Source organism: Trichechus manatus, unplaced genomic scaffold (genome assembly GCF_000243295.1).
Source record: "Trichechus manatus latirostris isolate Lorelei unplaced genomic scaffold, TriManLat1.0 scaffold00044, whole genome shotgun sequence".
Lineage (NCBI taxonomy): Eukaryota > Metazoa > Chordata > Mammalia > Sirenia > Trichechidae > Trichechus > Trichechus manatus.
In genome coordinates this window covers 4726877-4751815 of record NW_004443980.1, presented here as the reverse complement: position 1 = coordinate 4751815, position 24939 = coordinate 4726877, and the positions used below count along the sequence as shown (strand labels likewise).

Genomic DNA, 24939 nt, shown 5'->3' with positions numbered 1-24939 from the left:
GTTCTATGAATTTCTTTATTCCATCCTTAATTTCTTCTATAACCCAGTAGTTTTTGAGCAAGGTGTTGTTCAGTTTCCATGTGTTTGATTTTTTTTCTTTGCTTTTTCTATTGTTGGTTTTCACTTTTATGGCTTAATGGTCAGAAAAGATGCTTTATAATATTTCAGTGCTTTGGATTTTGTTCAGGCTTACTTTATGGCCTAATATGTGGTCTGTTCTGGAGAATGTTTGATGTGCGTTGTTAAAGAAAGTATATTTGGTTGCTCTTGGGTGGAGTGTTCTGTATATGTCTGAGATCAAGTTGGTTGATTGTAGCATTTAGCTCTTCCGTGTCTTCGTTGAGCTTCTTTCTGGATGTTCTGTCCTTCACCGAAAGTGGTGCGTTGAAGTCTCCTACTACTATTGTGGAGCTGTCTATCTCTCTTTTCGGTGCTGTTAGAGTTTGTTTTATATATTTTGGAGCCCTGTCATAGGGTGTGTAAATATTTATTATAGTTATGTCCTCCTGGTGTATTGACCCTTTAATCGTTATATAGTGTCCTTCGTTATCCTTTGTGGTGGATTTTACTTTGAAGTCTATTTTGTCAGAGATTAATATTGCTACTCCTGCTGTTTTTTGAGTGTTGTTTGCTTGATATATTTTTTTCCATCCTTTGAGTTTTAATTTGTTTGTGTCTTTAAGGTGTTTCTCTTGTAGGCAGCATATAGATGGTTCGTGGTTTTTTATCCAGTATGCCACTCTCTGTCTCCTTACTGGTGCATTTAGTCCATTTACATTTGGTGTAATTATTCATAGGTTTAGTGCTGTTATTTTGATGTCTTGTTTTGTATTGTCACAGTTTCTTTGTTCCACTTAATTTTCTGTGCTGAGTCATTTTTCTTTATGTATTTTCTTTTCATCTCTTTCATTATTGTTTATTTTATGGTTGCTGAGTCTTTATGTTTTTCTAGTTTTTTATTTTGACTTGTAGGATTGTTAGTTTCGTTTGTGGTTACCTTTTACTTACAACTATTTTTCTAAGTTTATACCACTCTTTTATTTCTTTATATTGCCTTGACTTTCTCTCCATATGAAAAATCTGTGTCTACATGTTTAAGTTCCTCTTTTTTGTTTTAATGTTGTCATCCTTTACATATTGACATCTGTTTCCCCATTTTCAGTGTTTTAGCTTTAATTTATTTTTGTGACTTCCCTGTCTGGGTTGATACCTGATTGCTTGGTCCTGTGTTCTCGTCTTGGATTGTTATCTGATGTTACTGATTTTCTAACGAGAAGACTCTCTTTAGTATTTCTTGTAATTTTGATTTGGTTTTTGCAAATTCCCTAATCTTCTGTCTATCTGGAAATGCCCTAATTTCACCATCATATTTGAGAGCCCGTTTTACTGGATATATAATTCTTGCCTGGCAGTTTTTTTTTTTTTCAGGGCTTTATGGATGTCATCCCATTGCCTTCTTGCCTGCACGGTTTCTGCTCAGTAGTCCCAGCTTACTCTTATTGACTCTCCTTTGTAGATGACTTTCCGCTTATCCCTAGCTGCTCTCAAAATTCTCTCTTTATGTTCACTTTTGGTAAGTTTGATTATAATATGTCTTGATGACTTTCTTTTGATACCTACCTTATGTGGGGTTCGATGAGCATCTTGGATAGATATCTTGTCATCTTTCATGATATCAGGGAAATTTTCTGCCAACAAATCTTCAGCAGTTCTCTCTGTATTTTCTGTTCTCCCCTCTCCCCCATTCTGTTACTCCAGTCACTCATAGGTTATTCCTCTTAATAGAGTCCCACATAATTCTTAGGGTTTCTTCTTTTTTTTAAATCGTTTTATCTGATTTTTCCTCAAATAAGTTGGTGTCAAGTGCTTTATCTTAAATCTCACTAATTCTGACTTCCATTGCCTCAGTTCTGCTCCTCTGACTTTCTATTGTCTAATTCTGAAATTTGATAGTTAATCTTCTGGATTTCTGATTGCTGCCTCTCTGTGGATTCTTGCAGCCTGTTAAATTTGTCATTATGCTCTTCTCTAATCTTTTTATTTCCTTCCTAATTTCTTGATGAGTTCTATATATTAATCCTTTGTATTCTGCCTCGGGTAATTCCAAGAAATTTTCCTCCTCTGGAAAATTTCTAGATTCTTTATTTTGGGAGCTTGCTGAAGCTGTCATGGATTGCCTCTTTATGTGATTTGATATTGACTGTTTTCTCTGAGCCATCGATAAGTTAGTATATTTATTTATCTTATGTTTGCTTATTGTGTCCTAGCTTCTTGTTTTGTTTTGATATGCCCCAGTAGGCTGCTCCCATGAGCTTGTTTGATTATTGGCATCTTTGAAGCTCTAATGTCTTGTCACCAGGTGGTTAAATCTGTTCCTAGGTATGTGAGCTCTCTAGTCTTCTCACTCCTCCTGTATGGATTCAGCTCAGGTGCCCAGGTAGATAGCCACAAAGTGCGTGGTGTAGGCTCTCACTTGCAGTCTTAGACAGGCATAGGTGATTGGTGTGGGCCCAGGCATCTGGCTGCAGCAGGGGGATATACTCTGAGCAAGGCAGGGGGCTGACAGCCACCTCCGAGTGTCCAGGAGGAAGGCGTGTCCCTGTTTCCTAGAGTGAGTAGGTGGGTGGGTTTTGCAGCCAGACTATGAGCACCCAGTACTGTTGGCTGTAAGGACTGGGGGGCACCTCTTATTCATGGTGCCCCGATCGCAGGTCGCTAGGTGGCATGGGTGGAGCCAACAGTCCTCAGGCCCCTGATGTGGGTAGGTGAAGACCTTGCTTAATGGGCAGAGCAGTGTCAAATGTCAGGAACCTGCCACTTCACAGCTGAAACAGTTGAAGTTAGAGTTCCAGTATCTACCCTGTTATACTGTGGTAATGAGGGCCTACGCTATTGAGATTGGCCCACACAAGTCTATGCGGGGGCAAAGGCACTCAAGGTCCGTGGATCCCTTATGCCTGTGTCTAGGCAAAGGAGCTGTGCCTACCCTGGGTTCTCGGCTTAGGGAGCCTGCAGTTTATTTTTTCCTCTGTTGGTTAATTTGTTCACTCTTCAAGGTCCGGAGAATGGCTCAGGGTGTGTGATGGATCCTTCTGTCAGCCCAGGGGACTCGGCAGTTGCTAAAGTCAGTCCAGGACCCAGTGCAGAGCAGGGAGCGGGGAGGTGAATGGGAGAGAGTTTTTCCCCAAGGGGGGTGTTTTTGATCCGTGCAGTAGGCCGTACACAGTTACTTACTTTTCGTCGATCCAGTGTTACTTCTCACTGGTTCTGGGTGGGCGTGTAGACTCTTTGGTGCTGTGTCTCTCCAAGTGTGGAAAACTCACCTCCCGAGCATCGCCGCTTGCCTGCCTCACTGTTCACTCCCAAACTGATCAGGTCTGAAGGCCTCAGGCTCTCGCCGGGTCAGGTCTGGCAACTCCTTGCTGCTTCCGAACCGTCTCTCCCTGCCCCCGCCACTCAGTCCGGTTCCTCAACTTCGCCTTTGATTTTCAGGGCTCCCAGATTGCCGTATATAATCAATTCACTTGTTTTTTTGGGTCTTTGTTGTAAGAGGGTCCACCGGAAGTGTCTGACTACTCTGCCATCTTGGTGTTGCCTCCGAGAAACCTTGCTTTTATGGTTATTTAACATAACAGTTTTTCATGAGAAACAACAGTAGTTGAGGAAGGAACACCGAAATATGTGCCTGAGGGCATTGGAAAGGTTTCTGAACATGTTTTCAAGTTAGTTTGTTTAGTCAGATTAATGATGGTAGAACAAAAAGTTATTAGATACCTGCAACTCTGATCTCCCTTCGACTTTCCAGTTCTCCCTGGCAAGTGATGGTCTTTGAGGAAAGCATAAGAAGCTAGAAGGAAGGATAATGCTTAAAGTATACGGCCCAGTTTCTCTTCAGGAGAACCTACAGCAGGATGTGGGCACTCTGGTGCAAGCCTCCAGTGCCAGGCTCTGTTATAGGAGAGGAGATCTGCAATTTTGGGTGAAAATATTTTGAAACCTTATATGGCTACTCATAGTAAGCCATCTTCTCCAATCCAGCTGTAACCATAAAAAAGTTCATATTTTGTTGTAAAAAAAATACTGTTGTTGTTGTTGTTAGGTACCGGTCGAGTTGATTTCAACTCATAGCGACCCCATGTAACAGAGTAGAACTGCTCCATAGGGATTTCAAGGCAGTAATCTTTCTCCCACAGAGCTACTGGGTAGGTTCAAACTGCCAACTTTTCAGCTAGCAGCCAAGCGCTTAACCACTGCACCACCAGGGCTCCTTCAAAAAATATGAGTAAAGTTCCAGAGAAAAGGGTGATAGTGAGAAGACCTTGAGATAGCAAGTTAACTGACAGAAGAGTGAATTCTGAGGGCAAGGTGTAGTATTCCAAATACGAATCTAAATGAAGTGTTATATAACGTGCTTAATAAATGGTGACATATTCTACAAAACCTCTTATCTAAAGAGCCTGGCTACAGCGGCCAGGGGTGGGGGGGCATTGGTGGTTCAGTGGTAGAGTTCTAGCCTTCCATGCAGAAGACCCAGGTTCAGTTCCCAGCCAGTGCACCTCATGTGCAGCCACCATCCGTCAGTGGAGACTTGTGCATTGCTATAATGCCGAACAGGTTTCAGTGGGACTTCCAGACTAAGACAGACTAGGAAGAAAGACCTGGCAGTCTACTTCTAAAAATCAGCCACTGAAAACCCTATGGATTGCAACAGTCCTAGCTGTAATCGATCACGGGGATGACACAGGACCAGGCAGCATTTCGTTCTGTTGTGCATGGGGACGCCATGGGTTGGGGTCTGTATTCTAGAGAACCCATGTGCCTGGTGGAACCTTAAGATATGTTTTAAAAGGTCCAAGTCTTAAACCACAGGAACTGTGGGGAAAACTTTAAGATAAATACAGAGTCTGTTATATGGGAAATGTATAATTAAAATAGAAAAGGTTAGCTATTACATAGAAAGAACCTAGCACAACCCTTTTCAACATTGCAGTACTGACTTAATGCAGTCCGTGCATGTTGGATGACTGGTCTGCCCTGTCATTTGGGCACTTTTTTTTCAACTGCTATGACCTTCATGTTTGATCCTGACAGGATTTGCGTCATTGATCCATATCACTGCCTGTGTGATGTCAATGTGTGGGTGTTCAGTTATTGAGACATAGTTAACCTAATGTGCTGCAGTAAATCCCAAGCACTGTTTCCTAGTAGAGTAACAAAGAATGATTCATCATTGTTCACATTAGACTGATACTAAAAATAGTAGTTTTCATAACCTGCTGCATCCATGCACATTAATATCACAGCCTCTGCAGCTTTCTAAACAAGAGCACTAAAGATACCTTCTTGTGTAGAAACAGGTACTTGGTAAACACGTCTCCTACTTTTTCATCTGTATGAGTTCCGTTCAGCACTAAAGATAGATTCTAAACATGATATGATCATCATTCTTCAAACTTAACTCTGCTTAGTGTGTATCAGATCATTGATACATCTGTTTAGCAAATTGAATTACAGTAATTTTTAATTACCTGTATATAGATAAATGAAATTACCTGTAATTTTTAACCAAATTTAGGCCCCTAATTTAAGCAGTCTCCTTTATCTAGCCTTAAAAAGGAATAGTAAGTTTCCAAGGAAAACAAGGGCCTGTAAATATCTAAGCAATAAATAATGACCTTGATCTTTTCTCTTTCTTCCGCTACATCCTGCTTCATTCTGTTCCCAAATTATAATCAACAGCTTATTAAATTTCTGGACTCTAGGCCTGTGCTAATTGCCTAACTAGTGTGAATAAATGTTGTCAGGTGTTTTGTAGCCTTAATAAATAAGCATCCCTTATTAATTTGGTGATCTTATGTCTCAGTTTGCCTAGGACAGTCCTGGTTTATGCCAGTATATAACCAGTTTAATATTGTCCCAGATTTTTCATTTTTTAGCAGAGAATTAGTAGTAGTTTTATTAAAATAAGCTGTGATGAATTTGGTAGGCCACTATTTGTATTTCCAGCTTCTTTCATGTTCTCATCTGATAAGTAGTGCATGCATCACTAGAATTTTCACTTTGACATGTGGTTAAATCTTAAAGACAGACAGGATCAACCATTTCTTTTTTCCTGACCCTTGTCAGAAACAAGTCAGGGTATTTAGTAATAAAACAAAGTACACTTAGATATAAAGGACTAAGACAGCAAGCTCCTTCTAGTCTCTGGACGGTGGCAGCAGCAATATTTGATGCTGCTTCCCTTGCTGGCAGTGGTTAAGAGCTCAGCTACTAACCAAAAGGTCAGCAATTCGAATCCACCAGCCACTCCTTGGAAACCCAATGAGGTAGTTCTACTCTGTCCTGTAGGGTTGTTATGAGTTAGAATCAACTGGACAGCAATGGGTGGGCCCTTGGCCAGTTAGTCATTAGGCCACCAGGTGTAGCAGTCAGTGGGAAATGGAAAAATATAGGTGAGGTGAATATGAAGTATACTGCAGAAAATATTTCCACCACGGTATATAAAAAAGAGTCTAAATGTTTTACAGTGTGGTTTTGTCATTGATTATATTGTGTATTAAAAAAACCAAACCCATTCCATCCAGTCAATTCCGACTCATAGCAGCCCTATCTATAACTATTTATTATTTGGCAATACTTTTTTATTTGCAATAAGCGCTTTCAACAACAATGAACTAAAAAATTTGGTGAAACATTCAAAAGAATCATAAATAGAAACATTTCAATAAGCTCTGTTTATAAAAATATCTGAAGAAAGGTATTGTAGTACCTGTGAAAATATTTGGACTAAAATATTTTAATATGGAAAAAAGTAGAATTGAGAGTATCGTCCATTCAGCAGAATTTGCTCTCAGCTTATCAGACAACACCTCAAATCAGATGTTTTCTTAATATAAAATATTGTTGTCTTAAAATAGTATGGAAAATAGTCAGTTGAAAGTATCAGCAGCTTTGAATGTATTAACCCTAAAATATAACAGTTGCAGGCAATTTTATGAAAAACTTTAACACTATAGTAAAAAAAAAAAAAAAAGCCCTGGTGGTGCAGTAGTTAAGCACTCAGCTGCTAACCAATAGGTTAGTGGCTTGAACCCGCCAACCACTCCGTGGAAGAAAGATGTGGCAGTCTGCTTCCGTAACGATTTGCAGCCTTGGAAACCCTATGGGACAGTTCTGCTCTGTTCTATAGGGTAGCTATGAATCGGAATCGACTCGACAGCAGTGGGTAGTGGTAGTAGTTAAAAAAAAAAAAAATAGCTTTTTCAGTTAAATACCAGTTATACGGAATTAGAGACAGATATGGCTAAGAAATTGATTAAAGTACATGAATATATGCTAAGAATAACTATTCTGCTTACGTTACTTCTTAATATTCAGATACTCAATATAAAGAAGTCCTTAAAATGCTCTTTAATGTACCTGCATATGTGTTTTTTAATAAAGGATTATATTTTAAAAAATATTTTAGTAAAACTTTTTATATCCATCAATACAATGAAAAAAAAATTTGTCAGTCAATAAAGAAACATTCCAAATTATTAATTTTAATTATTTTTCTCTTCCTCTTTCACTTTCAGAATTGGCCCAGATTGGCTCTGAAATAATATGTTCACCCGACTTTTCTTTTCACCCCCTCTCCCATCACCAGAGGTCAGCCATCCTTGAGGACAAATACCTATCTCTCCTGCCACTAAGCGCTATTCCCAAATCCTTGTTCGTGGATTTGGGGAAATTTCCCAGTCTAGGAAATGGGAAAAATAAGGATAATGTAACAATTTTTCATTAAGTTAATATTCAACTTAAAAAGTTAAATCCCTCCTACTCTTTGGAGGTTAAAATATCCTCTCTTTATGAAATGATCTGATAATATAGGATAGATTTCTATCTATTCTTAATTTCTTCCTTCTTTCCTTTTAATGTTTCTGCTTGGCCTAATGAAAAGCTGGGTACCTTAATGAGTCTGAGAATTTGTTCTGAAATTTTACTGGCACCTAATTTCAAGTGCTTGGGAAATACTGCGTCAGAGCACATACACCTGTCTGTGTTGGCCATTCTCTGGCTAATATCCAGCCTTCTAACCTCACCCAGCTACCCTCACCCCCTAGTCAATCCAAAGTAGCTGGTTTTAAGATGATCCTCACATTCGCTTCCTGTTGGCATACATCCTATAAAGTTTTTGTTAAATTGATAGTATAATATAAGAAAAGGGTAAAGTTAGAGGGAGAAAAAAAAGGTAACTATGTGGCCAGGCTTGCAAGGTAAATAAGGCCTCTGAAAGGTGAAAGGAAAAACAGTGTAAGTGTATCAGAGAAAGCTTTAAAAGGATCAGAGGCAAGGTTTTGATTTGTGCCCAAGGGCAAAGTTACAGGTTCTGATCCTCTGCTCCACCTTATTTTAGTGAGATTATTTGCACACATCGTTGCAAGAGACTCCCTCCTGTGGAGGGCTCGGTTTCCATAGCATCTTTCCCTCCAAGTTCCACTTTCACACTTCCTCCCAGACAGAAATACCCAGGGAGGCACATTCAGCTCAGGTCAGTGTGGAAATGATAGATTAATAAATGTTAAGATAACTGCAAGGCTGTTTGGGGAAAAACATGAAGTTGAACTTTCCCTCCTGTCTTATACTAAAAACTATTCCAAATGAATTAAAATTTTTAATATAAATAAATAATTTTAAAAGCTGGAAGAAAATGTGGATTGTTTTTTGATTTGGGCACAGAGAAAGCCTTTCTAAATATGACAAAAGGAGAAACCTTGACGAAAAGATTGATAGATTTGAGTGTTTTTGGCAAGAAAAACACTATATAAACAATAGTTGAAAGACAAACTGGGAAAAATATTTGTTATATTTATGACAATGAGTTACTATCTCAAATACGAAGAAATTTAGATGGTCAGTGGTTGGGTGAGAACTTATTCAGTCTTACTTGGAAACAAAGTAATATATAAGACAGTAATATATTTTTATCTTTTACATATCAGTTAACAGATTTAAAATAATTGTCCTATGAAGCAAGAAAAGAGGCTTAGCATATTGTGGTGCTCAGTAATAGTTTGTCGAGTTCAAGGACTCTAATCCTTATGAGTTTATTTATCAGTTGTATGGGTATATCCTGACCAACTTAGAAAAGACTCTACCTTATTTTTTCGAGGCAGCCACTTACTCCAAAAACTAATAGAATAACTTCCTAAGACATTCTGTCAAAAATGGATGGTAGTTCCCTGCTTGGTAAATTTGAAGCCTGAGTTTCGTAGGACCGTTGTTTTATAGGAGAAACAAGTGTGCTTAGGCACAGTAGAATTCTCACTTTCCATGAGGGAGACGTTGGTTCAATTCCTGGCCAGTGCACTTAAAGCACATTGCTGAACAGGTTTTAGTGGAACTTCCAGACAAAGACAGACTAGGAAGAAAGGCCTGGCAATCTACTACTGAAAATCAGCCAGTGAAAACCCTGTGGATCACAGCGGTCCAATTCCATTGTGCATGTTGTTGCCAGGAGTCAGGGGCTGACTTGACAGTAGCTAACAACAACAAATCCCAGTTATATTCTGTCACCACTGGGGAGAATGTGAATAGTACAAGATAGTTGCAGGTTTTATGGACCTTTCTTGGGCCCCTTGACTCTATGAACATGCATTCTTTATGATCTTAGCTGCCTGAGCTTAACACATATTATTCAGTTTTTTATTCAAAACCTGTACCTTAATACTGCCACAAGAATCAGGGTAACTGTGATAGAGTCAGTCGTTTGAAGGATCAGATACAGTTTTGTAGAGAAGTAAAAGATGGATGTGTTTTGAATCCCCACCCATTTTAATTTATATCTTAATTATTTGAGACCACTCTTTGCTGAGCTGAATGATTTTACATCTTAAATTATCTTACATGCAAATGACCCAGGCATTATTACAATCTACCAAACCAAAAAAAAAACCAAACCTGTTGCTGTTGAGTTGATCCCGACTCATAGTGACCCTAAAGGACAGAGTAGAACTGCCCCATAGGGTTCTTAACAGACAACCAATTTTGTTTGCTATTGCCATAAAGAATTTTATAAAATCAAACTCATCATTTCTTATAGACCATTTCCAACTTTTAATTTGTCTTACAGTTAACAGCCCCTTTTTGCAAATCAACTGATTAAGTTGTCTTAGCTGTTCATTTTGCAGCCAGTTATTTTAGAGGGTACATTGTTTAAAGTTAGACACTTAGTGATGCTGTATTGAATTTTATATATGATTGAAGTCAGTATTGGGCTATACCCACTGGCATGGATTGAATTGTGTCCCCCAGAAATACCTGTCGACTTGGCTGGGCCATGAGTCCCAGTATTGTGATTATCCACCATTTTGTCATCTGATGTGATTTCCCCTACGTGTTGTAAATCCTATCTCTATGATGTTGATAAGATTAGCAGCAGGTATGTTAATGAGGCAGGACTCAATCTGCAAGTTTAGATTTTGTTTTAAGTCAATCTCTTTTAAGATATAAAAGAGAGAAGGGAGCAGAAAGACATGGGGATCTCATACCACCAAAAAAGAAGCACCAGGAGCATAGTGTGTCCTTTGGACCTGGGATCCCTGCGCTGAGAAGCTCCTCAAGCAGGGGAAGATTGATGACAAGGATCTTCACCCAGGGCCAACAGAGAGAGAAAGTCTTCCCCTGGAGCTGGCACCCTGAATTCGAACTTCTAGCCTTCTAGACTGTGAGAGAATAAACTTCTGTTTGTTGAAGCCGTCCACTTGTGGTATTTCTGTTATAGCAGCACTAGATGACTGAGACACCCGCTTTAATTTTTTTCCAGCCAGATTATTGGGGCCATGCTTTCTGGAAGTGTGAGCCATACTTCATCTACAGAAGATTAGCCTGACTAGCTTGAGATGTGGCTCTTGGTATCTAATTTTGATCACAGCCTTTCACCTCATACAAACTAGAGAGATTTTATGGCCCATCTCTAGTTAAGGCATAAGACCAGCCTTACTTCTTGTTCATATTATTTTTCCTGTATTAATTTTCTCTTTACTTCAATTTGTCACCTTTTTTGCATTTTACTTTTTTGTATTATGTGTATCTCTGTAAGTCTCCTTAAATTACCTTTTATATAAGGTTTGACTATTGATTAACTCACTGAATACTTTTCCATATAATGTCCCTCACTTACTAGAAATTGTTAACATCTTTCTTTGCAACAGTTTCAGTGAAATACATTTAAGTACTTTTGCTTTGTTATAGAGAATAATGTAAATAGCAGATATTTGGGGGAGGGGAAGGAAGAGGTCTTCCATCCAGATATTCACGGCTTTTCTGTTTGTGATTTAGAAGTTATTGACTCCTACCTTCAGTATCCTAATGAGGCTCGGTTGTATCCCGTTAGTATCTTCACAGTTGCTATGAGAGTTCAAGCACCCAGGATAAGTGGCGTGGTCCCCACTTTCAAGGTCCTTTCACTTGTGAAAAGGAAAATACAGGGTTGGATGCATTTTATGTGAGGGAACCATTCCTAAAGACCTTGTTAATTTGAGAACGTGCATCATTCAAACAATTTTCCTATAGAAATAAACGGTGGAAGGATGCACTGGGAACACTACAGTTATAGGGATGCATTATGCAGTGATGACCATATTTTTCATTTTCCCATTCTTGCCTAATTATGTGACAAGTTTAGCAAACTTAAGAATGTACCTGCTTTTTATTTTCACAACGTTGTCTCAACTGTTTTGCAAAGGGCTCACTCTTAGATTAACAGCATGACATATATAGCAATTGTTTAGACTTCTTCATAACAAATAATAGTTATTCATAATAGTTCTTCCTGAACTCTTGATTTTCAGGTAGACTTGTCAATAGAAGCATGAGCACTATACTTGGGTGACATTGTTTATAAGCACTTCCTGTATACCAGGCACTGTTCTAAGTGCTTTACAAATATTAACTCTTTTAGTCTGCATAGTATCCCTATGAAGTCGAATAACTGTTATCACCATTTTACAGGTGAGGAAACTAAGATACAGAGAGGTTAAATAACTTGCAAAGTCACGTAACTAGTAAACGATGATTAGAATGGGATGATCTAGCTCCAAAGTCCACACTCTTAACTACTACATTATGCTGTTTCTGTTGTTCAGGATATTAAAAAAGATTATAAATTATAGTAAAATTAATGATAAAATGTCTACACAGTAATACCAAAATTCACTTGTAGATATTTTGATACAAGTGGGGAAAAAATGGGATTCACACAGTATTGAGGATAGGCTGGCATTTTACCAGCTTAAATGGCACCACCCAGTGGCAAAATTGTATATTTATTTTAAATCCACTTGACCTGCCAGCTTTGAAATTACATGTTTTTTTGTTTGTTTTGGTGATTTGTTTTTAAACGTTTTGGGGGATTTGTTTAATTCCAAATTATTAGCATAAAATAAAGCTTTATAGCTATTTTTACATAGCACTGTTTCAAATTTGCAAAATTCAAATCCACATAAAATTCAGCCACACTATATATAAACAAAGTATAATAAAACATAGGTGCTGTTATTAAAGACTTTATAAGGTATGAAGAAGAGAGTGGCCAGTTGGTTATATCTAGAGAGGTCAGGAAAGACTTCTAAGAGAAATGTAAGATGTTTATCAAGAAATGAGTAAGTGCTTGCTAGGTAGGTAGGGGTCAGGAAAGGGGGTTCCAAGCAGAGGGAACCTCTGAAACATGTTTAAGGAACTGCAAATATTTCAGTATGCTAGACTGAGGAGCACAGTGCGGGTAAGGATGGTGGTAGACAACCAGAGCCAAGAATGGAGAGTTTGTTAGGAACTAGATTAACAGAGAGCATGGTTGGCCATGCTAAGGAACTTGGACTTTATTTCATAAGTAATAAAGAATCGTTTATAGGTTTTAAGCAGGGGGGGATAAAACAATCAGACTTGTTTTGTAGACTTTAGCATTAGTGTGAGAAATGCGTTGATTGCTAGGGACTCGGGGCAAGGATACCAGTTAGGAAAATATTGGAATAGTTCTAGAAAGAAATGTGTACTGCTATGGCAGTAGCAATGAAGTAGGAGAGAACATGGATTTGAGAGATATTTGGGAGATAAAACTGACCAGAACTGCTTACTGGCTGATGTGGGAAATGAAAGAGAAAATAGCCTAGGATAACTCTCAAGTTTCTGTCTTGGTGGAACCAACAGTTTATCATGGGAAATGCAGAAGGTGGAGTGAGTACTGGAGGAAAAATAACCGAGTTTCATATGGATTGAGTATTGGTCTGGAGCTCAGGAGAAAGGTCTAGATAACATACAGAATTATGAGCTTTCATGAGGGTAGCTAAGAGCATCTTGGGAGATCATGCAGAGTAACAAAAGAAGAGGACCAAAAGGAAAACCAACAGTTAAAGAAGAACAGAAGACAAGAAGCCGTGAAGGAGACTGAAAAGGTATGATCAGGAGGTAGAAGGGGAACCAGGAAAGACCAGTAGGTCAGAAACCAAGGAAGAATATTAGGGAATTGTCAACAATGTTAACTGAATTTGGCAAGTAAGAGTTTGATGTCACCAACTTTTGCCAGAGCAGTCTCAGTAGAGTGGTCTAGACAAAAGCCTGATCACAGTAGGTTGAAATGTAATTTGGGAGACTTCCATTTCCAGCCATTTGTCAGACTGGATGCTCTGAGAAATCCTCCTCCTATAAAACAAGGTCCTCAATAAAACAATTTTAATTGCATTGCTGTGCCCAAAAGAAGTAAGAGAAATATCATAGAGGAACAATTTCAGGACAATTGATTATCCATTTTGATTAAAATGAAAATCAGACTTTCCTCATATCTTGCCAAAAATTGATGTGTAAAGGCTTGAAGATTTAAATGTGAAAGAGTAAACTTAATATAGGAGATTATCTTTATGACTGTGGAGTAGAGAAGGGTTTCTTAACACACATACACACAAAATGCTATCAAAAGATTACCAAGTTTGACTCCATTCCAATTAGGAACTTCTGTATATTATAAAGCACCATAAAATATATGAAAAGACAAGTCACAAACTGAGAAGAGGATATTTGCAACCAATATGATCGTAAGGAATTAGTATCGAGAATATACAAAGAACTCTTGCTAATCTATAAGAAAAAAACAGCCCAGTAGAAAACTAGATATAAAACATGGACTGGGAAATGCAAAATTAGATCAAAATGAAATTGGCAAAAATTCTGTGAGGATGTGAATCAATGGAATCTTACACATGGCTGGCTGGGGAGAATGTAAATTGATACACTCTGGAAAACTATCTGGCACTATCCTAGAAAATGAATATTCACATAACCTTAAGACCCAGCATTTCCACTCCTAGTTGTATACCTTAAAGATTAACTCTTGCACAAGTAGACCAAGAGGCCTACAAAAATATGTTCATAGCAGTGTTCTGTTTCATGTTCCTGTGTAAAACCTTAGATTCTCTTCTCTATCTACTCTCACTCCTTTGGTAATCTTATCCAAGGTCATGGATTTAAAGTCTATTTACCAAAGATTCCTGAATCTGTATCTCCAGATTAGATGTCAGCTCTGAATTGCAGAACAGTAAAACCAGCTGCCTACATGAAATCTCCGTTTGGATGCCTAGGACACATTTTAAATATAACATATCTAAACCTGAGCACCTCATCTTCCCCAAGTCTGCTCCATCTACAGCATTCCCTATTTCAGATAATGGCAATTTCATCCTTCCAGTTGCTGAAGCCAGAAATCTTGGCATCCTCCTTTATGCTTCCCTTTTACTTGTGCTATACATCCAGTCTATCAGTAAATCCTGTTGACTACCTTCAAAATATATCCAGAATTAAATCACTTCTCATCGCGTACCCTACTACCACCCTTCCTGGTATAAGCCACTAGACTTCTAATGACTCTCCCCACTTCTCCCTGCCCACACCACCCCAACCCTGTTGCAGTCTAGTCTGAATACAGATGCCTGTAACATTTTTTAAAAAAAAAACTTTATATTGACATGTATTATATATATATATGTAAATATATTTGTATAGCTTGATGAATTCACCAGCTGAACATTGTCATGTAACCAGTACTCACATCAAGTACCAGAACAATACCAGGACCCCAGAATCCGTCTGTACACTCCCTTCCACTTGTTACCCTCCGTTCCAAGATAGCTGTCACCCCAACTTTTCTACAACATAGATTAGTTTTACTTGCTTTTGTACTTAATAGAAATAGAAACATAGAGTATGTTCCTGTTTGTGTCTGGCTTCTTTTTGTTCAGCTTTGTATTTGTGAGATGCATCCATATTGTTGCTTGTAGTTGTGTATCGTTCATTCTTGTTGATGTATTACACTGTGAAAATATACTTCATTCATTTATTCAGCTTTTGACGGGCATTTGAGAAGTTTCCATGTTAGGGCTATTACAGATAGTACTGCTATGAACATTCAAATACATATCCTTTGGTGAATATATATAAGCATTTCTGATACCCATACACTTAGGGGTGGGATTACTGGATCATAGGGTGTGCATATGTTCAACTTTAATAGATAGTACCAGTTTTCCAATGTGGTTGTACCACATTCCCACCAGAATATATGATCAGAGGAATCCTTTTAAAATATAGGTCAAATCATATCTCCAGTCAGAATCCAGCAGTGACACCCCATTTCACTCAAATTAAAAGCCAAACCTTACAGTGACCTACAAGAGCCGACAGGATCTAACTTATTTCCCCCATTACCACTGTGACCTCATTCTTTTTCTTCTTCACATTGGCTGTACTGACTTCCTTGCTAAGTCTTCTTTTTGTTTTTTGTTTTTGTTTTTTTTTTTGTAGTGATACAATTTTTAATCAATTAACATTTTTTTTTATTGTGCTTTAGGTGAAAATTTACAAAGCAAATTAGTTTCTCATTAAACGGTTAATACATATATTGTTTTGTGGCATTGGTTGCCAACCCTGCGATGTGTCAGCACTCTCCTCTTCTCAACCTTGGGTTCCCCATTTCCGTTTGTCCAGCTTTCCTGTCCCTTCCTGCCTTTTCTTCCTTGCCCCTGGGCTGGTGTGCCCATTTAATCTCGTATACATTGTTGAACTGCGTGTGTTATGGTTTGTTTTATGGGCCTGTCTAATCTTTGGCTGAAGGGTGAACCTCAGGAGTGACTTCAGTACTTAGTTAAAAGGGTGTCCAGGGGCTATACTCTCCTGGTGTCTCTAGTCTCTGTCAAACCGTTAAGTCTGGTCTTTTTTTTTTTTTTTTTTTTTGTGAATTTGAGTTTTGTTCTACATTTTTCTCCAGCTCTGTTTAGGACCCTATCTTGTGATCCCTGTCAGAACAGTCCGTGGTGGTAGCCGGGCACCATCTAGTTGTGCTGGACTCCCTTGCTAAGTCTTGAACATGTGAAGCATACCCCCATCTTAGGACATGTGCAGTGGTTGATCCCTATGTGTAGAATGCTCTTCCCTTAGATTTCTGCATGGTTCACTCCCACACTTCTTACAGGTCTTTGCTCTAATGTCACCTTCTCAGTAAAGCCTAAACCAGTCTCTGTATTTAAAATTATAAAATTGAAATCCTCAGTCATCTGGAATGAGTATCTAATTGCCTCCATAAACAACTGCCTCCTTTGCCATGAGGTCAGAACTGGATGGTGCCCAGCTCCCATTACTGAATGTTTTGATCTAAGATTCTATAGAAGAATCCCGATCAAAAGAGGACAAAATGTGGAACAGAATTTCAAATTCTCATGGAATCCAGAGTTTCTGGAGCCAGTGAGGCAGAATGAACCCCTAAAACTATTGCACTGAGGAAATTTTTAAACCATAAACCAAAACTATCCCCTGAAGTTCTCTTTAAACCAAACAATAGCTTAATTGGTGAAGAATGCTTGCCTTGAGTATTGTTCTGTTTTAAAGAATTATGTATATGTGATCAAATTGTCAACCGCAAGTTAAAAGGATAGAGGAGAAGCTTAGGAAGCAGTGAGTTTATGTTAATGATGGTAAAATAATTTGTAAAAGGATACTGAGAAAGGGACACAACTTGAAGAAGGTAACCTATGTCACTGAATTGTACATGTAGAAATTGTTGAATTGATGTTTGTTTTGTTGTGTATATTTTCACACACAAAAAAATTGCGGTCCTCAATATTCTTTCACCAGCCGTTCACCTCAGTACTCACAATTCTGTTTACCCTGCTTTTTCCCCCCTATAGCATTTATCACCTTCAAATATACTGTTTGATTGACTTACATCAATAAGGGCAGGGATTGTTATCCATTTTTGTTTACTGATGTATTTCAAGTGCCTGGAACAGTAGCTAGGACATGTATAGTCAGTACGTGCTTATTGAGTGAGTGGTAAGTGAATAAATAGCAAAACCAACTGGAAAGACCCCAAAAGTCTTTGACAATATATTTACCTGAAGGAGTAAATGAAGATGAGGAAATTATAGCTATATGAAACTACATAAATAAATCTTAGAAACATTGCATAAGTAGAGCAAGTACGGAAGACTACAATACACAGTGTGTAATTTTAATAAAACTCAAAAACAAGCAAATCAACATTGTTTAGAGATACATACGTAATTTAAAAAAAAACTATTTAAAAAAAAAAAAAGACCAGACTTACTGGTCTGACAGAGACTGGAAAAACCCCGAGAGTATGGCCCCCAGACACCCTTTTAGCTCAGTACTGAAGTCACTCCTGAGGTTCACTCTTCATCCAAAGATTAGACAGGCCCATAAAACAAAATGAGACTAAACAGACATACCAGCCTAGGGGCAAGGACGAGAAGGCAGGAGGGGACAGGAAAACTGGTAACAGGGAACCCAAGGTCGAGAATGGGAGTTGACATGTCATGGGGTTGGCAACCAATGTCACAAAACAATATGTGTATTAATTGTTTAGTTAGAAGCTAGTTTGCTCTGTAAACCTACATCTAAATTACAATTTTTTAAAATGCTATTTTAAAAAGAAAGGTAATAATAAACTCAAAATGGAGGATAGTGGGGATATGAGTGCCAAGTCAAGTGGATTGTATGGGAAAGAAGGGAACAGATGGATGCAGCAGTATTAGTATGATCTGTTGTTTTTTTTTTTTTTTTTGGCTTGGATGGTAGGTTTGAGGGTAGTCACTTTAATATGTTTAATGGCTTACATTATTTTCCTTTGTATCAAATGTTGCATAATAAAAATTTTATTAAAAATTTACAAGTGAATGGAAAGTCAGAAAATAGAGTTAACTTATTATGAGAAGCTTAGCTGAGAGAAGAGTGGTAGCTAGATGATTCTAGAGAGATAGGTGGTATGGATAGTGTATGTTTGAAACTTTACCATGTTTATGGGCTTCCCAGAAGGAAAAGTTCTGAGAACTTGAACAGAGGGAGAAGTTGAAAATACTAGACGGGAGGGAAATGACCAATAAGACAAAGTTCCAGTGGAGGAGGAAGGGGAGATCAGATCACGAGTAGAAGGGGAGTGATAGCTTTGATCTGTTAAAGGGACACTGCTGCTTCGGAAAATGGAGGACAGGGGTGAGATAAGCTTGTAAATGACATTGAAGGAGTTCAGTTTCATGCTGAGAGATGTGGTTGAGGTCAGGTTTGGTAGGGCCCTTGAAGTGTGGTGAGGCTCTCTAATAATATCTCTAGAAAGCAGGATAGATTATTGACCAGGGACAGATTCCTAAAAGGATTCTTGAGCAATGCTGAGGGCTGAGTTAAAATTGGAGATAGGAAATTTATAAAAATGCTAGTCTGAAGAAATGAAGCTATGATGGCAGTGCTGGGTCAGGAGAAAAGGGAGATCATGAGGACGTAGAACGTATGTAGTAGAGGAAGGAGAACTGGAGAGACAGAGATGGTGGACAGAGACTGAAACATAAAAATTAGGATTTAAAAGATCTTTATCCCACAGAGCAGCTGGTGGGTTCAGGCTACCAACTTTTCGGTTAGCAGCTGAGCCCCTTAACCACTGCACCACCAGGGCTCCCAAAAATAAGATACAGAATTCTAAATAATAGGTTCCAGGATGTGTCTGTGAATGTGTGCTAAACATAGAATGGAAGAGAACAATTAAATTAGGAGCTAGGTTTTGGACGGTAAAGTAACCGTGCTAATGGGCAGGTGTTGAGGTATAGAAAAAAACTGCAGACAAGGGGCCAGAGTTCTCAAATGGGGACTGAATGAGTGACAGGAGTGAGAAAAGGTAGAGGGCGGAATACTCATAAGGCATAATCCCAAAGGAAAAGAAATTTAAGCATGAAGCAGGAACAGTAATGATAATGGGAAGCAGCCTTGGGATATCTAGAGACTACCACCACTGCCTTATCAGGGAATGAGGAGCCTCTGCTCCTGGAGGCTGCTGGGAAAAGTGTCCTGGGGAAAGCGAGGCTTCATTTAAGGGAAGCACAGGAACAGGTGTTATGTGAAAAGGTTGAGGATATAGGAGAATTTATTTTAATGGGAAAAAAGGTTCTAGTGAACACAATAAAAACGACCGGGAGTCAGTGAAAGGAAGAGTCAGGAAGTGGAAACGCAGCAGTGTGAGGATATGAGCAGATATAAGCGAGATAGCTGCAGGGACTTGCTTTTGTTTAGGGGCCAAAGATCAGAAGCATGGATGGATTTACTGAGCCTGACGTCTACGAGCATATTCTGTGGAGGCTAGGAGAATGCTTTGCTCTTAAGTCTTGTTCTGGACGGTTCTGCTCTGCCTTAGGTGCTTAGAAGTTAACAATTGCATCTTAGAAGTTAGTTACCCCCTTGTAAGAATGGTCCTTTACTGTCTTAACTCCTCTGGGGTGATTGGCATGTATTTGAGATTTACTGCTCTAAGTTATCCCTTGCCAGTTTTTTTGCACCTTTTTAAGAGGCTAGGCCTTTCAGCATGGTTTATACTTTTTAAAAAAATAGACTCATTAGATAATCCTGGCTTTGCCTCTCACTTTGCTCTCTGCTTCAGTTTCTTTACCTATAAATGGTGCTGACTTCAGAATTATTGTGAGGGTTAAGTGAGTTGATACATATAAAACACTGAATGGTGCCTAGCACATAGTAAACACCGTATAATTACTATATTTGGAAACATAGTGATCATACTTATAATTACCACTTATTGAGTGGTGCCAGACAGTGTTACTTGGTGCTTTAAGTTTTCTAATTTGATTCTTACAACAATGCTATGGGATTTAATTATTTGAACCTTTTTACAAAAGGAAGGTGAGACTCAAGTAAATTCCTTGCTGATAAATATTGAATCTGCATTAAAACTTAGATCTGTTTTGATACCAAAATTTTCCCACTGTGTGTAACTTCTTACAAATCAGTCATTATCATTATCTATATGTTTATGTCAGTTGTTAATTTCTTCTAAACTCACATGGCACCATAAAATAATGAAAAGCTCTCCTTAAGTTCTTATAGTCATCTTCTCCTCTGTTATCTTGTAACTGAACCTCATCTTTGGTCTCCTACTCACCTCTGGTTGTGCTTGGGTAGAGCCTCTGAGACTTGGGAAGAAGTCTGGGTGTACATATTAACCTATTTATCCTACCTCTTCCTTTTTTGTTGTCCTGACCCCATGACCTATCCTTCCAGATTACATGGATACGAGTGAAAATGTAATCCACTAAGCATCTGTGTTAGGGTCCAGGTTAAATTAAAAAAAAAATCAGAGAAAATAAACTAAAACCAACAGTAAAAGTGGTAGCCTTTATTTGCTTCAGAAGCAAATGCCAGCCTGAAAGGTAACTACCCCCGCCACATGCCCCCGCCCCCCCCCGGCATTCCATTAAGGGTTGAGTATGGAGAGTGGATCAAGTTTAGAATGATACTTCAGACCGAATTTTTCAAATTAATGTTATATTTATCCCAAACTTTTAAAATGAAGAGCAGCAGGCTGGATGAATAAAATATGAATTAGGAGATGGTGCCTGAGGTGTTATCGGAGGAAAGTGAAGACAAAAGATCGTTTAAAATAAAAAGTATATTTCTGCACATATATTTTGTCGAGCTTGGAATTGGTTCATAAGGAAGTCTGAAAGATGGTCCGTTTCAGGGCGGTGTCAGTATACAGCATTTATTTTATCAGAAACGCAGCAAGCAGGAACGCTAGCTGTTTTCCCTTCCCTTTCCCCTAGTCAGTGGAGGTCACGTGCTGCCTATCACATGACTCGGTCAAAGGATCTTTTCCTCTTGCAGCTTTGCAAAAAAAAAAAAAAAAAAAAAAACTGAAACCATTGTCCAATTAGAGCTGTTAACGTGTACTGCGCTGTTTCCTTGTTGGATTTTCTTGTTCTCTGCTGCTACTGTAAAAACAAAATGAGTGGTAAGATTTGCTGTTTTGAACATTCTGCTTTTATTTTAAAACATAGAAAGCATTGTATTAATCTAAAATCATGCCGTGTGGATTTTTTTTAAATAGGTGCCAAATATAATGCTAAAGATTCTTTTAAATTGTTGCCATGTAGTTATAAAAAGATTAGACTGTATTCAGAGTTGGGCTGATTTTATATTCCACCGAGTATTTCTTTCCAGCACCTTTATTTTACTAGGTTTTTGTTTTTAAACCTAAAATCTGAAAATTGGCATCAGATTATTTGGAAGCCATTGTGAAAGCTTGCTTAAAAAGAGAATGTGTGGCACTTCAGCCCGTTGCAATTTAAGAATTTAAACTCTTGGACAAATTTGTAGTTGCGTTTTTCAAAAAAAAAATTTCTTAAATGTGAATATATACTAGTAAAGAAAATGTTAACTTATACTAGATGAAATACCTCCTTTTTTAAGTCATTGGTGGCACTTTTTAAGGAATTGGGATGAGGTGGCTTCTTAAATTTCTCCCCTAAGGCAATTGGTGAATACAATTGTTTCTTCTGTAGGTTGTTGTTTTGGATAGATTTTTCTCAAATTGAGTAGATTGTTAAGGAGCTAGTAGGTATATCCACGTTGTTCAGATATTATTACACTTGTGGCAAATGTGCATTTAATGGTACAAACTGTAACAGATCTAGTTTTTTCCTTGGGACAAAATCCCCCTCACTGCACTCAAATATATATCAGAGCCTGTAGCTAATCTTTAAGTACTTCCCAACTTGAAAAGTATTTTTGGAACTAAGAGGGTAATCCAACGTTTGCATCATTAAGTATGCAAGGCTTTAGGGTTTTACTATAGACACACAAATAGCAACAGAAATGGTGCTATAATATAACCATTGTAATTCTAAACAGTAACATATGTATATACTGTTTATACAGTGGGGGTTTTATGCGTTCAGTATTGAATATGTTACTTCACACCAATATTTTAGATGTTAAGTATGATACCAATGAATTGTCTTAAAAAAAAATCTAGCAGTATACTGTGAAGCCTCAGGTATGAAAATTTACTTGCTAGAGTGAAATGATTGCTTTGTAGAGAAGTGAGTTAATCATTGTCCTTGGATTTAGACTAGTAATACATTTACCTCTGGTTTACTTTAGATTAGATTTGTTTTGTCCTGTTTTCAGTACTAAAATATAATTAAAAGATAAAATAGAATTTTTTACTACTGAATTATAAACCATTTTAGCAGCTATCAAAGTATAATGTGGTTTGAATTGTAAGTATACAGTATTTGTATATTTTTATTTCTAGTTAAAGGAGGGCAACCCAAAGCAGTATGTAGTTTTATGATTCTAAATGTAATCAGCAATAACTTTTTTTTAAAACTCTGATGGCCAGAAAAGAAAAAAGCTTGCTGTAATGATTTGATATGGTAGAAGCTCTGTAAATATTGTTTATTGTAATCATTATTCAAATTATAAATACAGTTTTCAGTGAATTCTCTTTTTTGGTTCTCAGCTAAATTTCACATATTATGAATAATATCTAAGCCAGCTATTAGGCTTCAGATGTCTAGTGATAGGTAGTTTACTATAGTTTTATATAAATTAACTAATGCAAATAAACCAGCATTAGTCTAAAATTGGCCTTATTTCACTTTGAGCCCAGAATATAGAAGTTATGAGTTGTTTAATGAAGTCTTTCTTGCCTAGAGGTGTAAAGCACTGTACAAGATTTTTTAGTAAACTAATAGGTAATGTTGGCTTAACGTCAGGAAAAGTTTGTTCTTTTTCTCTTGTTTTTCAAGGGTATAAAGACAATGAAAGCCTTGATATTCCTTAGAAACATCAAAGTATAGTTCTTAAACCTCAGATTACACCAGTTGCCAGTAATTCATGGCATTGTAATGTTTACTCAATAAGCAGTAGGGTCATATCCTTAGACATCAAACTGCCTGGTTTTGAATCCCAGTTTTACCACTTAGGCAAGCTTAATTCCTTTGTGCCTCAATTTCCACATCTGGAAAATGGGGGTGTCAATAATAACATTTACCTAATAAAATGATATGAGGATCAGAGGAGGAAAAATACATATATATAAGACGTGACACATAGTAAGTTCTCTCTAAGTATTGTTGTCCTTGAAAGTTGCCTTCCAGTCAGTTTTGACTTGTAGTGACCCTGTGTGTGCACAGTAGAACTGTGCTTCATAGGACTTTCAAGACTGTGACCTGTGGCACCTCTGGGTGGGTTCAAACCACCCAGCTTTCAGCTAGTAGTCTAACGCTTAAACAGTTGCGCCACCTAGGGACTCCTGTAAGTATTTAAAAACTGCTTGCAATCCAGTCGATTCTGACTCCAGCGACCCTGCAGCACAGAGTGGAACTGCCCTATAGGGTTTCCAGGGAGTGGCTGGTGGATTGCAACTGCTAACCTTTAGGTTAGCAGCCGAGCTCTTAACCACTGCGCCACCGGGGCTCCTCTATAAGTATTAGCTATTTAGCTATTTTAAGATAACAAAATTTTGAACAATTTCATGTATTGAGAGGGCTTATTATGGATGGGGAAGTATTTTGCTGAAAGGTTATTTTTATAGCCATACATAGTGTAATTTGGTAATCCCTTACACATGTACATACACACTCCTTACTTCCTCTTAACCACTTCCTGTCCATACTCTCCCTTCTCCTTCCCACCTCTTCTGTGCCCCCCCCCCCAATATCTTTCTTCCACTGCTTTTCTCCCTTTCTCCTCTCCTGGTACCTTTATCCTCTCTTCCCCCCTCCTCCTTACTCTCCTCCTGTCTTCTCCCTTAAGCTTCCCTTTCTCCTCTTACTTCCCTTCTTTTCCTACCTCCTCTCTCCCCACTTGTCTCTCCTCTGTTCCCTTTCCCTTCCTTCTCCTTTCCCCTTTTCCTTATCACTGTTTAGTATATCCCCTCCTGCACCTGATTTTCTACACTTTTCTCACTCCTTCCCTACCTCTCTCACCTCCCTTCCCTTCCCCCTACTACCACCTTGATCTGTCCTTACCCATCGCCTTCCCTAAAAGAAGAGAGTGGCTATAAACTGGGTTTGCTGTAACCTACCTGCTCTTCATTGTGTTTGTCTGAAGTACGTGGAATGTTACCAGTAAAAATTGTTTTCTGCCCTAGTATTAAGCTTTTCCTCTTTCATTTCTTTATATAGAAAACAACTGAGACCCATTGTATGAACTCTGTAGATTAAAATTCAGCATATAAAGGGAGCTCTCCCCCTTATTACATTCTTCGTCAGACTTCTGTGGTGTACACTTATTTCCTCAGAAATAAGTAAGGCTCTTTGAGAAGGTTTCATGTCAAGTTATTGAAAACTGGTGGGTGAGAGGGACAGTGTCTTCTGAAGTTACAGCAAAGAAGGGATCTGAAGGCGAGATACTTTCTTAAGTTATGTAAGGCAAGTAAGATTTTAGTTACCAGAAAGAGTAAAATACATCTTCCAAAAGTACCTGTTTTATCCCAGAAAGGTTAAGAGAGAAAGGGACCCAAGAGATAATATTTATTAAAGCTTTTGAGTAAGTATAACACTATAAAAATGAAAAACATAGAGTAAGACAAGCTGAATTTTCTTTTTTAGAATT

General features: G+C 38.1%; 1 protein-coding gene across 6 annotated transcripts in view; it reads left to right on the top strand.

Annotated features, from left to right (window-relative positions):
• The window catches only part of FNDC3A (fibronectin type III domain containing 3A), a 256528-nt gene that overhangs the window by 140705 nt on the left and 90884 nt on the right, over positions 1-24939 (top strand). Inside the window, exon 1 of one of the 6 annotated variants that reach the window (XM_004376576.2) lies at positions 21222-21328. The exons of the other annotated variants lie outside the window; for them this stretch is intronic. Coding sequence (XP_004376633.1) covers positions 21322-21328 — 7 coding nt within the window. The 5' untranslated portion in view covers positions 21222-21321. Of the gene's footprint in view, positions 1-21221; positions 21329-24939 lie in introns of those variants that run through there. 6 annotated transcript variants of the gene reach the window in all.